The sequence below is a fragment of the Felis catus genome, chromosome X (assembly GCF_018350175.1).
Source record: "Felis catus isolate Fca126 chromosome X, F.catus_Fca126_mat1.0, whole genome shotgun sequence".
Taxonomy (NCBI): domain Eukaryota; kingdom Metazoa; phylum Chordata; class Mammalia; order Carnivora; family Felidae; genus Felis; species Felis catus.
Window position 1 is genome coordinate 76,410,322 of NC_058386.1, and position 14,227 is coordinate 76,424,548.

Below are 14,227 nucleotides of genomic sequence, written 5' to 3' on the forward strand. Positions count from 1 at the left end.
GAGGTTCCTATAGATCATTTCTTAAATTGGTCCAGTCAACATTCATTCATCAAAACGTTTTGAAGCCTTGGTATTAAGTTAGAGTTTTTCATGGAGTTTTTAAAAATTGAGTTATTGTAAATTTCCATGTATAGATTTAGTATTTTCCAAAGAGTAAGAATACCCTGAAATGGATCCAGTACTAAAATTTAGTAAGCGTTAATGAATTTTTGTTTGATATAGAAAATGCCTAAGAATTTTGTATTGTTGAAGTCAGCATTATGAGATGAGCATCAGTGAAAATGACAAAACCTTTACAATGTTAGTGAAATAGGACATTGACCTGGGGGTGTTCTCTGACCTTATGGCATACTTTGTATGAAAAAAACAAAAACAAAAACAACAACAACAAAAAAAAAACCAAGAGAACAAAAAAATCCCACAACTTCTCTCTCAGTTTATTAGCTCATAATTACTTTCCCCTATGAATAGAATGCAGGATATGTGTTGCTAGAGTTGGTTTTATGTGTGCTTTTTATTAATTTTGGTTTCTGCTATTTTTTGAATTGTTTATAAGTTATAATAATGGTTTTACATATTGAAATCATGTTTCAAAATTTGGTGTTAATAGTTCGGGGCACTTGGTTGGCTCAGTTGGTTGAAGGTCCAACTCTTGATTTTGGCTCAGGTCAGGATCCCAGGGTCGTGGGGTCTAGCTCTGTGTCAGGCTCTGCACTGAGCATGGAGCCTACTTAAGATTTTCTGTCTCCCTCTGCCCTTATCCCCCACTCACACTTGGTCTCTCAAATTAAAAAAAAATTGCTGGTAACAATAGTTTGATGCAAACATTTACCTTAATGCATTTCTCAATTCTTTCAAATGATCTGGAAAATTGGAGTAATGAAAGTTAAGAACAGACGGCTACATAGGAGTTAATTTTAATTGGCAAGAACAAATTATATATGCATATTGATTTTTCAAATGTGGTTGGGGATTTCTGAACAATATTGATATGAGGGATCTAGATAAATATGAATTATCAAATAGTACTTTGGAGATATAAGCACTATTCTGGACATATACTGTGGAGCTATATATAAGCATAATGCTAAACTTTTATAAATATATAAATTTATATATTTATATAAATATATAAACTTATATAAATATATACCAGATATATTAAGATATTTAACCATGGTTAATGAGGGCATGTATGTGAACAGATGCACACATAATGTTCATATTATCTTTTTCAGTTTTAGAGGGAAGGAATTTTAAATTATTATGTAAAAGTAAGAAAATTCTAGAGTGGTGACCATTAAAGATCACATTATGAGACAATATTTGAACTTGGTTAGTTTTTTTTTTTTTTTTTGACATCCACAATGAGGACCCAAAGAAATGGTTGTTTTTAGTGTGGTTTCAGTTATCTTGTGCAAGAAAAAATATTCATGAACATTAAATTTCTTTGATCTTTTTCTACATAGCTATCACACTCTATAATGAGTCTCTAATTCCGTGTTTTGGGAACTGCAGCTGATTGGTGAGAAGGACTGTAATATTCCTGTTGTTCCATCATCAAATAGTAATTACCCTTCCACTCTCCTTATCCCTGTTACCATGAAAGAGAATTCATTTAACCTTTCTGTCGCCCACCATACTCAGACAGTATAACATGCAAATTGGAGAATGGACCAAAAAGGAAATGTACAGGTGGTATGTGCTAATGTCTATTGTCTTCCTTGCATTCAAAGAACTTCTTACTAGATTCACAGCAGATAAACTTGATGTCAACTCTGTTTAATTTTCAAGGTTTAAAGATTAGAAATGTGATTTCCTGGTGTAAGTTCATTTTAACAAAATTCCACTAAACTAAAATAAATTGGATGTCCTATGGAGTGCATGATAGAATTTTAACTGTATTACTTAGCTTAGGGAAAATAAACCAATACATTTTCCTTGTGGAAGTTAACATTTTATTATAAGTTTGGTGATATTACTAAGAAGGTGATTTTAGTAAGTGTCCTAACATAATTATATTCACAATTTCAAACATATGAAGAGAATTGAAAATATTACTAGCTTTCACTTGAATATTTGCAATGTTATTTCCTCTTGAGTCTTTTGATTGAAAACTCAATTTCAATTTTCATTTACATTTCTTTTGCAAATTTTGGTTTTATTCTTACTGTGGGATACGAAGATCTCTTATGTTTCTAACAGTAATTTTTAAAGGGGGATGGGGAGGAAAATATTCTTTGTTCTATAACCTCTTGGTCATTTTAATTTTTTTAAATGTTTATTTATTTTTGAGAGACAGAGAGAGACAGAGTGTGAGCAGGGGAAGGGCAGAGAGAGAAAGACACAGAATGTGAAGAGGCTCCAGGCTCTGAGCTGTCAGCACAGAGCCCGACACAGTGTTTGAACTCACAGACCGCAAGATCATGACCTGAGCTGAAGTTGGATGCTCAACCGATTGAGCCACTCAGGCGCCCCCTCTTGGTCATTTTAACAGATTTGGACTTAAGCCGTTTTACTATCTCCAAAGTAATTTTGAAATTTTACGATATTGATTTTAATGAATAAACAAATTTTTATCCTTTGAGAAAATTTTTATTTTCCCTCAGGAGATTTTTATATGTAACTCAGACATGTACAATTTTTTGTAAATATGTAAGAAGTTTGTTTTTATATAATTTAAGCAACTAGAGTGAACATTTCATCTTTTGTGAGAAACTCTTAAGAAATGTGTGAGTACTATGAAACAGCAGGATGTTTCTAGTGAGACCTGATAGGGAGAATAAATGCAGCCAGATAAAAAACACTTTTAAGTGAATAACAGAGTGTATAGAGAAAGATGGAATGTCTTTTTTTGGTGTTTTCTAAGGAAATTGTGATCTAGCTCAACACTATACATAAAGGTTGACATATTCAACCTTTCTTTTTTTTTTAAATTTTTTTTAACGTTTATTTATTTTTGAGACAGAGAGAGACACAGCATGAATGGGGGAGGGTCAGAGAGAGAGGGAGACACAGAATCCGAAACAGGCTCCAGGCTCTGAGCAGTCAGCACAGAGCCTGACGCGGGGCTTGAACTCACGGACCGCGAGATCACGACCTGAGCCGAAGTCGGACGCTTAACCGACTGAGCCACCCAGGCGCCCCGACATATTCAACCTTTCTATGAATCAGGTGAAATAAACAGTCAGTGAATGATAAGCTTCAGAGTTATATGCACAAATGTGTGGAAATGGAAGTATTGTATCTAATAGATGCTTTCAACTTGGCAGAGATTGTTCATGCACCAATCTGCCATGTTGAATATTTCCAAGGATATTCAAATGTTCAAGTCTATTTTATTTACTTTCCTGTAGACAAACCTGAGTGAATATATATGTTTTTACTGAATTAAGACCAACACAGTCGTAACATCTACAAATCCACATTGGTTTTGTTTTTGCCATTTTATTTTTTAATAGATGTATATATTGATAGTAGAATTGTATATGAAGTTGATTTAGCTGAACAAATATCTTAAAAATGTTGAAAATGCTTTTTCATGTTTGGAGGTTAATGATTCATGTACTGAATGTATGATACTGTTTGTGTCGAGTAGTACATTGGTTTTAATCACCTAGGTTTCTGTTTCTTCCTCATAAGTGCATATAACAAGGTTTGTTTTTAATTGTATTCAAAAAATATTACATTGGAAACATTGATATTAAAATGAAATGTTTCCTGGTAGTAAAATATGTAAACACCATTTACAGTCATTTTTAATGACTCCTCAACCCTTTGAATTAGTTGTTTCATCTCTTATAATTTTGTCAATGTTCTGAATTCCCCCAAGAAACTCTAAGCTATCATTCATTTTATGTGATGTTGCAGTGATTTGGGTTGTAGTATAATATTACACGTGGGAATAGGACACCGTTAGAAATAAAATGCTTTGTACAAAACACATAACCCTCTATATTAGTCTTTAGCACTGCACAAACACTGGTAAAGGGATGACATGACTAATATTGGACTCCTGCACATGAGACCAATTCCCTTTACAGCTTAGGGGGCTCAGGATAGAATCTTCTAATTTTAGCTTTAACCCTTTTGAAATATAGGCATGAATATGCACAATCTAGTCATAAATGTACGTGCAGTCACTATTTCCTATTATGTCTGTGTTGTGTAGAGTTTACTGAACTCACCCATCCACAGAATCTTTGATTTTAAGTTATTATTTACATGAACTGTAACTAAATGTAACTAAATTCAGAGTCTGAATCTCTATATATGAAAAGTTGAAGTTTTGGGAGACTGTGAAGGGTTTTCTTTTACATGTATGTATATGTTCTATAGGTACATTTATAGAGTTTCCCTTACTTTGTTTTGACTTGGAGAGCTAGAAAGGGGGAAAACTTTGCTTTCTCTTGGAATGCTCTGGTGTTTTTGTTGAATTTGTTTTTTTTTTTTACCTTAGATCATGCTGATTAGTATAAGTGGGACCTTTCAAAACAAGGGCCTCAGATGGGGCGCCTGGGTGGCTCAATCCCTTGAACCTCCAAATTCGGCTCAGGTCATGATCTCCTGGTCTGTGAGTGCCAGCCCCGAGTGGGGCTCTGTGCTGACAGCTCAGAGCCTGGAGTATGCTTTGACTTCCGTGTCTTCCTCGCTTTCTGCCCCTCCCCCGCTCATGCTCTGTCTCTCTCTCTCTCTCTCTCTCTCTCTCTCTCTCTCTCTCTCTGTCAAAAATAAATAAATAAATAAATAAAAACAAAACAAACAAAAAACAAGGACCTCAGAAGTTGTGAAGGCTTGGGATAGATTTGTTTTAAAACCTTAATCTATTTTGGGGGGCCTGGGTACCTCAGTTGGTTAAACATCAGACTTTTGATTTCGGCTCAGGTCATGATCTCACAGTTTATGAGTTTAGCCTCTCTGGAGCCTGCTTGAGATTATCTTTCTCTGCCCCTCCCCCCATTCACTGTGTGTGTGTGTGTGTGTGTGTGTGTGTGTGTGAGTGTGTGTCTAAATAAGCATTAAAAAACCTTAATATATTTGGATATTATTTGTCAAAATTATGCATGATGTATAAATAGATTCACTCTACACTCCCTTTCCCCTTGTAATTCAATGTTATTTAATGAGAATTAGCCAGCACTAAATATAATGAGAAATAAATATATTCAAAGTTGATAGTAACAAGTTAAACATATGAGATATAGGAGTATCAAATATTTAAATTATGAAATCTTTTTAAAAAATCAATCAGTAGTACAAGGCTAATGTATGTTTAGATTCCTCTGCATATTTCATACTAATTAAAGTGCTTTTCAGTAAATGAATGATGGAATGTTATTAACTGTTTATATTATTTTAAAGGAGTCTTTAATTTATGCCTAAAATTCATACCGTAATTTGGACTAGAAAATTTAAAGAGCAATCAGGTTTTTGGTTTTTAACATTTCCAAAAGTTCAATACAGGCTTCACTATGCTGTTTCACATATATTATTTCATTTAATAATCACAAAGACCGCATGGGGTATAGGTACTATTTTCATCGCCATTTTGAGGATGAGAAAACAAGTTCAGAAAGTTTAAGTAATCATAAATAACACAACTAAAATATGGTAGAGATGGGATTGGACCCTACATCTGTCTTTTTCTAAAACTGACGCGTTTAAACATGCCACCATGTGATCTCAGAATATTCCATTGATGGATGGTGGGATATTTTCCTGATCTTTGAACAGGGGATCTTAAACTTGGGGAAAGGTTTTTAATTTTTCACTTCTTGAGCAAAGAACCAGATGCTGGACTCCCTGATGGATATAGCCAAGCCTTTTATACTTAACTTCAGAAGATACTGCCCTATTGTGCGTTTATTCTCTTGCTCCCTAGGTAAACATCCTGGTTTCTTTTTCAGTCGTCAGATCTAATCCTGGCCTCTTGCTTACTTATAAATGAATCTTTCTGACTGATCTTTCTTTTGTTTTTGTTTGGTGGTTTATTTGTTCCACCTGGTACCCTTGCAGGTAGTGGCCACAAACATCAACTTAGACATTCAGTATGTCAAGACAACTCTTTGACTTAGGTGACTTAATAACATAAAATAACCAATATATTAATACTTGAAAAGACTGTAAACTATATAGCTTATCCAAAGGGGGAAAAAAAGTGTAAGCTACATTCTGGCCCTATTCTTTTCAATGAGCTGCCTTACCTAAATCTTAATTGGAAGTTTTAGTTGGGTTCTCCAGATATCTTTCCTTAACAATATTTAGTAGATTTCTTATAAAGCTTAGGACTTTAAAAGACAATAAAAGCCTGGTCTGAAAAGTACTTATAACACCTAAATGAATGAAGTAAGCTGTTAAATAAAGCAAAGCACATGTTTGTGTGTCTAGACATAGATATAACATAGATATGAGATATATAGATATAGATATAGATATAAGCTGTGTACACACGTGTGTACACACACACACACACACACACACACACACACGTATAGACATAAGCTCAATGCAGATATTGTTATAGAAAATTATCTTCTGTTCCTGTTAGTAATTTCTAATGGCATGATTGAAATAAACATGGGCTTTGGAGTTAGACCTGGGTGTGAGCCCTAGAACTGATACTTGTTGAGTGATGTTTGGAAAGTTACTTAACTATTTTGCTTCTCATTTTATCTGAAAACAAGTTTCAGAATGGCTAAAGTTTAAAAATATTTGACAGTGTGAGAAGTTGGGAAGGATTCTGAGCAAATGGAGCTGTTACACTTTGCTGAAGGAATGCCAAATAGGATAGCCACTTTGGAAAGCAGTTTCTTGAAAAGTGTAACATATACTTACCATGAGACCCAGCAATTCTACCCCAATTACTTTCCCAAGAAAAATTATGGATATTTATAGAGGTTTTATTCATAATCATGAAAGCCTGGAAATAACCAATATACTCATCAACTGATTAATAGATTAAAAAACAACGGTATATCCATACAATAAGAAGGGATGGACCACTGATAAATGCAACAAAATGGTTGAATATCATAATATTTATGCTAAATGAGAAAAGCCAGACACAAAACCTGCATACTTTATAATTCCATTTCTAATGACATTCTAGAAAAAGCAAAACTAGGGTTACATAGCAGATAAGTGTTTCCGGGGGCTGGGAGTTTGGAAAAGGGATTGGCTTTGAAAAGGAATAATGGAGTATTTTGGAGTGATGAAGATGTTGTGTATCTTTTTTGTATTGGAGGTTGCATGATTATGCATTTGTCAAAATTATTTATTTTATTGTATGTAAATCTTCAGTAAAAAAGAAAGGGAAAAAACCTTATGTTTCAGAGTGGTTATGGGAATTATAAGAGATCATTCTCTTTCCCCATTTTTTATTCTGTTTGGTTCTTCATTATCCTCTGCTGCTTCTATGTTTCCTTTATAAATAAGGTGTCTGTGATAAATTACAATTTCTTATCTCAGGACTGAGATACTACTGAAAATTTATGTATATATCTGTCTTTATTTGCAATCTCTGAGGCAGATTTTAAATAGAGTCATCAACTGTATATTTATACCTCTAGATATTCCAATTAGTATGGAGTAACTCAGAGCTGAAATTTACATACTGTGAAAAATGTACCAAATGTACTTGCTTGGACTGAATCTCTGTCCTGTGGCAGTGGGAATTCACGATATGGTTGAGGGGGTGTATAAAGCAATCTTGAATTTTGAGCCTGAGTCTTGCTTGAGAAAGGCAGTGTTCTATGTCAGTGGTTCTCAAAATTGAGCATCAGAATCACCTAGAGGTTTAGTTAAAACACGGATTGCTGGGCCCCATCCCCAGAGTTACTGATTTGGTGGGTCTGGGGTGGGGCCCACAGATTTGTATTTTTGACAAGTTCCCAGCTGATGTTGATGCTGCTGCTGCTGGTTTGGGGCACGTACCTTGAGAACCACTGATTTATAGTTACTTCAGGTGTAGTAGTATCAGCATTCTTGCCGATGTAGAGTAGCCAACATTTTGTTTTTAAACTGCCTCATCATTGGGGCGCCTGGGTGGCTCAGTCGGTTGAGCGTCCGGCTTCGGCTCAGGTCCTGATCTCACAGTTTATGAGTTCGAGCCCCGTGTCGGGCTCTGTGCTGACAGCCTGGAGCCTGCTTCGAATTCTGTGTCTCCCTCTCTTTCTCTGCTCCTCCCCTGCTCATGCTCTGTCTCTCTCTCTCCTTCAGAAATAAATAAAAACACTAAAAAAAAAAATTTAAACTGCTTCATCATTTCATGGCCACTTTTGTATTTGCTAAAATCAATATATTTATAGAGAGAGGGAGAGAAAGAGAGAAAGAAAAAGAAAAAACAGCATTTGGCTAAAGGCCACAAAGTGTTTAGTGCCTGAAAGAGCAATGATGCTGGCAAGAGAAAAAGAAAAAAAAAAGATATGTTTAGCTGCATTCCCTTCCTTTTAACCTGTCGAGTGTCATCATGCTACATAATTATTTTATCCCTCTAGTATCAGGCTCCTTTTGGACTCCTATTCTGTCTACTTTAAAAGTCTTGAATATTCTAACTAGGCCTCCACTGCCCATTGGCCTAAAATATTCTGTTAAGACTTTTCACTGCCTAGTTTTTAATAAATAGGCCCTGCATCCTCACACTTAGGTTTCATGAGTATCCTATTTTTTTCAGACCAATATTAATTTCCACTGAGTTAAACCAAAGTACCATAAACCGCACAATTTGAAGAAGTCTGGGATGTGTGGGTGACTGATGTTAAGTGACCAGATATAAGTAATGTTCTTATACCAAACACTTTCCTAATCCAAGAAAAAAGTAACCAATAATTTTAGAATTACTGGGTGTGAAAAGAATATGAGTAAAATTTAGAATCTTGAAAAGCAATTTATAAGTATTAAATTTAAGGAAATCATAGATTATTTTATCTTCCTAAATGCCAAAGGAGATACCAAGGGCTGGGTTTATAAATTTGTTCAGAATTTCTATTACTTTAAGTTATCTGTAAGGGTATATTGTGCTGTAATATCTGCTGATATATTATTCTTAGAGCTGATGTCATTTTATTTTTCCACCACCACCCCACTGATTAGGGAGAGTCTTTAGAGAAAATGGCTCATTGTACTGATTGATTACATGCCTCAAATGAACAGTAGCTTGCTGCCAATTATCATTAAAATGCCATATTGATTTTTTCTCATTTTCACTATGGAAATTAAAACAATTTGTTTAAAATGAATTTCCATATACATTGTGGATGTGATTGGTTCTGAATATTTGAGGCTAGATCAGAATATTGGGTCAAGGGACTTGAAATGTGTTGGGTAGTACAGAGGAAATTTTTGGACATATGACTGCTGATTAAGTGCAATCTAATCTTGCATTTTGTAAATTGAATAAAAGAATGATGCTGCAGAGACCCTAGTTGGGAGACTCCTGTCACATTAAAGAAAAGGTAACTAGGGCTAAACTAGAATGTTATCAGACACAATGAAAAGGAGGGGAGGGGAAATATGTGGGAGTCATTCTACAAGTAGCATATTCATGACTGGATGACAGCAAGTCAAACCAAGCTGTACATGATCAGTCTTCCAGCCTTTTACCACACATGGGACTTCATTTGCTGCCATTCTTCCAAGACTTCTTATTCAGCTGCAGCCACACGGGTCTCCTCACAATTACTGGAATACTCAAAGCATACTAGCTACCTCCTCAGGACTTGATTTGTCCTTCATCCTCCTACTGTGAAAGTCCTCACTTCTTTGAAGACTCTGCTCAAATGCCACCTAATCAAACAATCTTTCCCTGACAACACATTAAAAAAATCACATCCTGGGGTGCCTGGGTGGCTCAGTCAGTTAAGCATCCGACTTTGGCTTAGGTCATGATCTCACGGTTTGTGGGTTCAAGTCCCACGCAGGCTCTGTGCTGACAGCTCAGAGCCTGGAGCCTGCTTCCGATTCTGTGTCTCCCTCTCTCTCTGCCCCTCCCCTGCTCATACTCAGTCTCTCTCTCTCCAAGAGAAATAAATATTAAAATTTAAATATAAATAAATAAGTGCTTTATAGCTTGATGGCAGTGCATATGAAACATTTGCATTCTGTGTCTCTCAAAAATAAATAAAAACATTAAAAAATATTTAAAAATAAATCACATCCTGGCATTCATTATTCCTTTTACTAAAGTTGATTTTTCTTCATAGCTCCAAACTACTGACATTTTATTATATACTTGTTTATCTGTTTATCATGTCTCCTTCTTTTTTGATAGTAAGCTACATGAGTGTAAAGGCTTAGTTTTGTTGCCTGTTATATCTCTATCATCCAGAACATGCCTGGTGCTTAGTAGGTACTCAATAAATATTTGTGGAATGAATGAAAAGAATAAATACAAAGGTGAAAGAGATGGAGATCAAAAAATTATGCCAGTATTTCAAGTTTGAAGGATTCAAAGAATAGCAGTGTTATTAACAGAGTATGGAAGAGTGGAAGAAGAGTTGATTTAGGGTAACAGAGATACAGAGGAAGATCAATTTGGCTTATATATGCCGACTTCGGTATCTGATGCTGGTGAAACAACCAAGGCATTACTGTGGAATAGGCAATCTAAAATGTGAAGAGAAGTCTGGCATTGAGGTAAAGATCTCTGAATCATCTTCATAGAGTCAATACTTATAGCAATGGAAGTAGAAAAAAAATGACAAGTGTTTCAAAGACAGGATTATCAGATTTAAAAATCAAAATTTCATTTTGGATATTTAATGTTTTAAATATATAAATTATTTATACACATTTTTTTGATCATTTTATAGCTGGGTTAACAACTTTAGCCATGAAGGTCTCGGACTCTTATTGGATGTGCTGGAAAAGCTTCTGGACAAGAAACAGTAAGAATAAACATGAAAAAAAAATCACCAAAGCGGAAATTTTTGAGCACAGTGTAACCTGTTTATTTCCCCTTTATTCAGGCAAGAAAACATAGACAAGAAGAATCAGTATAAACTTATTCAGTGCCTCAAAGCATTCATGAATAATAAGGTAAGTAGTATTTATTTCTGCCTGTGACAAAAGGTGAGAACTTGCCCAACAGTATATGGAAGTATGAAACTGACAAAATAGTAGGTGCTTATTCAGTTGTCAAAGGGTCTTTATGGTGCAAATCATAATAAGCTTCATTGAAATATATTTAAAAATATACTTTGCTTCACAAAATATTTACTGGTAGTTTTTTACAATTATGGAAACATAAATCTGTTCCCAAATTATATATATATTTTTTCTTTTATGGTTAAATGCTATGTGTTGAATACCAGTTTTTACAGAATTTTTATTCCAAAAGTATGGTTTGACTTGTGTGCTAAGAACCAGCAAAAAGAACTTGTTTGCAATGGTGAAGATTTCTCTTCTTTGTTCAATTAATGTCAGTGAATTAATATACATAAAAGACATTTTAGGAAGATAAGAAGGTTTTTTTGTATATGTATAGCAGTTGCAATATGAGGGACTTTACAAATTCTAGACAAGGGTTTTTTTGTAACAGTAATCTTTGTACAGGTTATGAAGTTATAGTTATTTTTTCCATAAACTTTTTTGTTACTGTATTAGATTTGCTCTATATTCCTATAAGTAAAATACCACTAATTAATTAATTGTATAATTCTCTTTAGATGGTGTTTTTGATAATCTCAAGATATTTAATAGAAATAATTATAACAGTAACCAAAAACTGCACAAATGTGTAGCTATTACTATAATATAAATGTATAGCTATTAATAACTAATGCTATAAGATTCTTTAATCTGTAGTCTTTCTTAAACATATGGGATTATATATGATTATATATGTATATATTATGCACACATGTTAACAGGAAAGAACATCTGACATGTGTAGAAGATACTTGCTAGTTGACATAAGACTGCTATATATACTATACTAATTGTTCTGTTCCTGGAAGTCTCTTTCAGAAAGATTTCTATCAGCATTAATACAGAATTTCACAACTTTTGTACCCTTACTGTTTTGCAACAGATTTCTGCAGATTCTAGTCTCTTAACAAGACAGCACTAATGAACCTTGCATCTCTACAAATCAAGATGAATCTCTTTATTCAATTGAGAGAAACAAAGAAATAATAGAACAAAAACAGTACTAGAAATTGGGAGATATAGTACATGATTTACCAATAAGTTGAGTGGCATTTAAAAAATCATTTGAATTCTCTGGCTATCAATCCCCTCATCTGTAAAATTAGTTGTAGAACCCTTAGTTTTAAATTCTTATTGACTCGCATTGTCAACTCTCACAGATTCCCAGGATACTAAATAACTGTAATCAGGGTAGCAGCTAGATAATTCATAGTAGTGAGATTTCCTGTAGAGCCTTTTCCCACAAGGCATTAGTTGTTATGTCAAAACATAATTACTTATTACTTAAGGAGTTTGGCAGTTTTAAAAAACATGATGGCTTGACTTAGATTATTCTAAACTAACGTCAAGTTTTAGTTAGGACATTTTAATAACTTGCATATAAATGCTTAGGAAATGAATAAATGGTGGATCTTTTAAATTATAGGCATGCGAAACAATAGGTGTAAAGTACATATTCAAAATAAAAATATATGTATATGTTATATCCACTCCATGTGGAATAAATTATCATAGTCAAAGCATGACACTGGCATCTGAAATGACTTAAATTTCACATTTGTTGGACCCAAGAAGTGTAGATAGCTTTCTTCAACAACTCTTTTCCTTTATACAAAACATGTAATGATAGGACCATAATAGGATAAAAAAGTAACCCATTACCTCTTAGCTTCCATTGCTGTCATATTGGTCTTAAGTTTAGAGTGATGATTTCTTTTTTCCTCACATTTTTATTTAAATTCTAGTAGGTTAACATACAGTGCATTATTAGTTTCAGGAGTAGAATTCAGTGATTCATCACTTACACCTAGTGCTCAGCACCTAGTCCTCATCATAGCAAGGGCCCTCAACATTATCCATGACTCACCTAGCTCATTGCCACCCACCTCCCTCCATCAACCCTCAGTTTATTCTCTATCTTTAAGAGTTTCTCATGGTTTGTTTTGCTCTCTCTTTTCCCCCCTCCCATATGTTCATCTGGTTTGTTTCTTAAGTTCCATATGAGTGAAATCATATGGTATTTATCTTTCTCTGACTGATTTTGCTTAGCATAATGCACTCTAGCTCTATCCATGTCATTGCAAATGGTAATATTTCATTCTTTTTGATGGCTGAGTAATCTTCCATTGTATATATATAACACCTCTTCTTTATCCATTCATCAGTCGATGGACATTTAGGCTCTTTCCATAATTTGACTATTGTTGATAGTGCTGCTATAGACATTGGGGGTGCATGCCCCCCTTCAAATCAACGTTTTTGTATCCTTTGGGTAAATACCTCATATTTCAATTGCTGGATTTTAGGGTAATTCTAAGTTTAAAATTTTTGAGGAAGCTCCATACTGTTTTCCAGAGTTGTTGCACCAAGTTTGCATTCCCACCAGCAGTGCAAGAGGGTTCCCCTTTCTCTGCATTCTCACCAACACCTGTTGTTTCTTGTGTTGTTAATCTTAGACATTCTAGGAGGTGTGAGGTGGTATCTCATTATGGTTTTGATTTGTATCTCCCTGATGATGAGAGATGTGGAACATCTTTTCTGTCAACCATCTTGGTGTCTTCTTTGGACAAGTATCTATTCATGTCTTCTTTGGACAAGGGTCTATTCATATCTTCTGCCCATTTTTCACAGGATTACTTGTTTTTTGGATGTTGAGTTTGATAAGTACTTTATAGATTTTGGATACTAACCTTTTGTCAGATATGTCATTTGCAGATATCTTCTCCCATTCTGTAGGCTGCCTTTTATTTATTTATTGTTTTGATGGTTTCCTTTACTGTATAGAAGCTTTTTATCTTGATGAAGCCCCAATAGTTTATTTTTGATTTTGTTTCCTTTGCATCTGGAGACATATCTAGTAAGAATTTGCTCTGAGTGAGGTCAAAAAGGTGCTGCCTGTGTTCTTCTCTAGGATTTTGGTGGTTTCCTGTCTCACATTTAGGTATTTAATCCAGTTTGAATTTATTTTTGTATATGGTATAAGAAAGTAGTGTAGTTTCATTATTCTGCATGTTGCTGTCCAGTTTTCCCAAAACCATTTGTTGAAGAGACTTTATTCCATTGGTTATTCTTTCCTTCTTTG

General features: G+C 34.4%; 1 protein-coding gene across 5 annotated transcripts in view; it reads left to right on the top strand.

The window, feature by feature from the left end:
- DIAPH2 (diaphanous related formin 2) overlaps window positions 1–14,227 on the top strand; it is a 1,008,663-nt gene that overhangs the window by 227,684 nt on the left and 766,752 nt on the right. For all 5 annotated transcript variants that reach the window (XM_023249470.2, XM_019824053.3, XM_023249471.2 and 2 more), the window contains 2 exons: window positions 10,809–10,883; window positions 10,965–11,034. In XM_023249470.2, coding sequence (XP_023105238.1) covers window positions 10,809–10,883; window positions 10,965–11,034 — 145 coding nt within the window. The remainder of the gene's footprint in view (window positions 1–10,808; window positions 10,884–10,964; window positions 11,035–14,227) is intronic.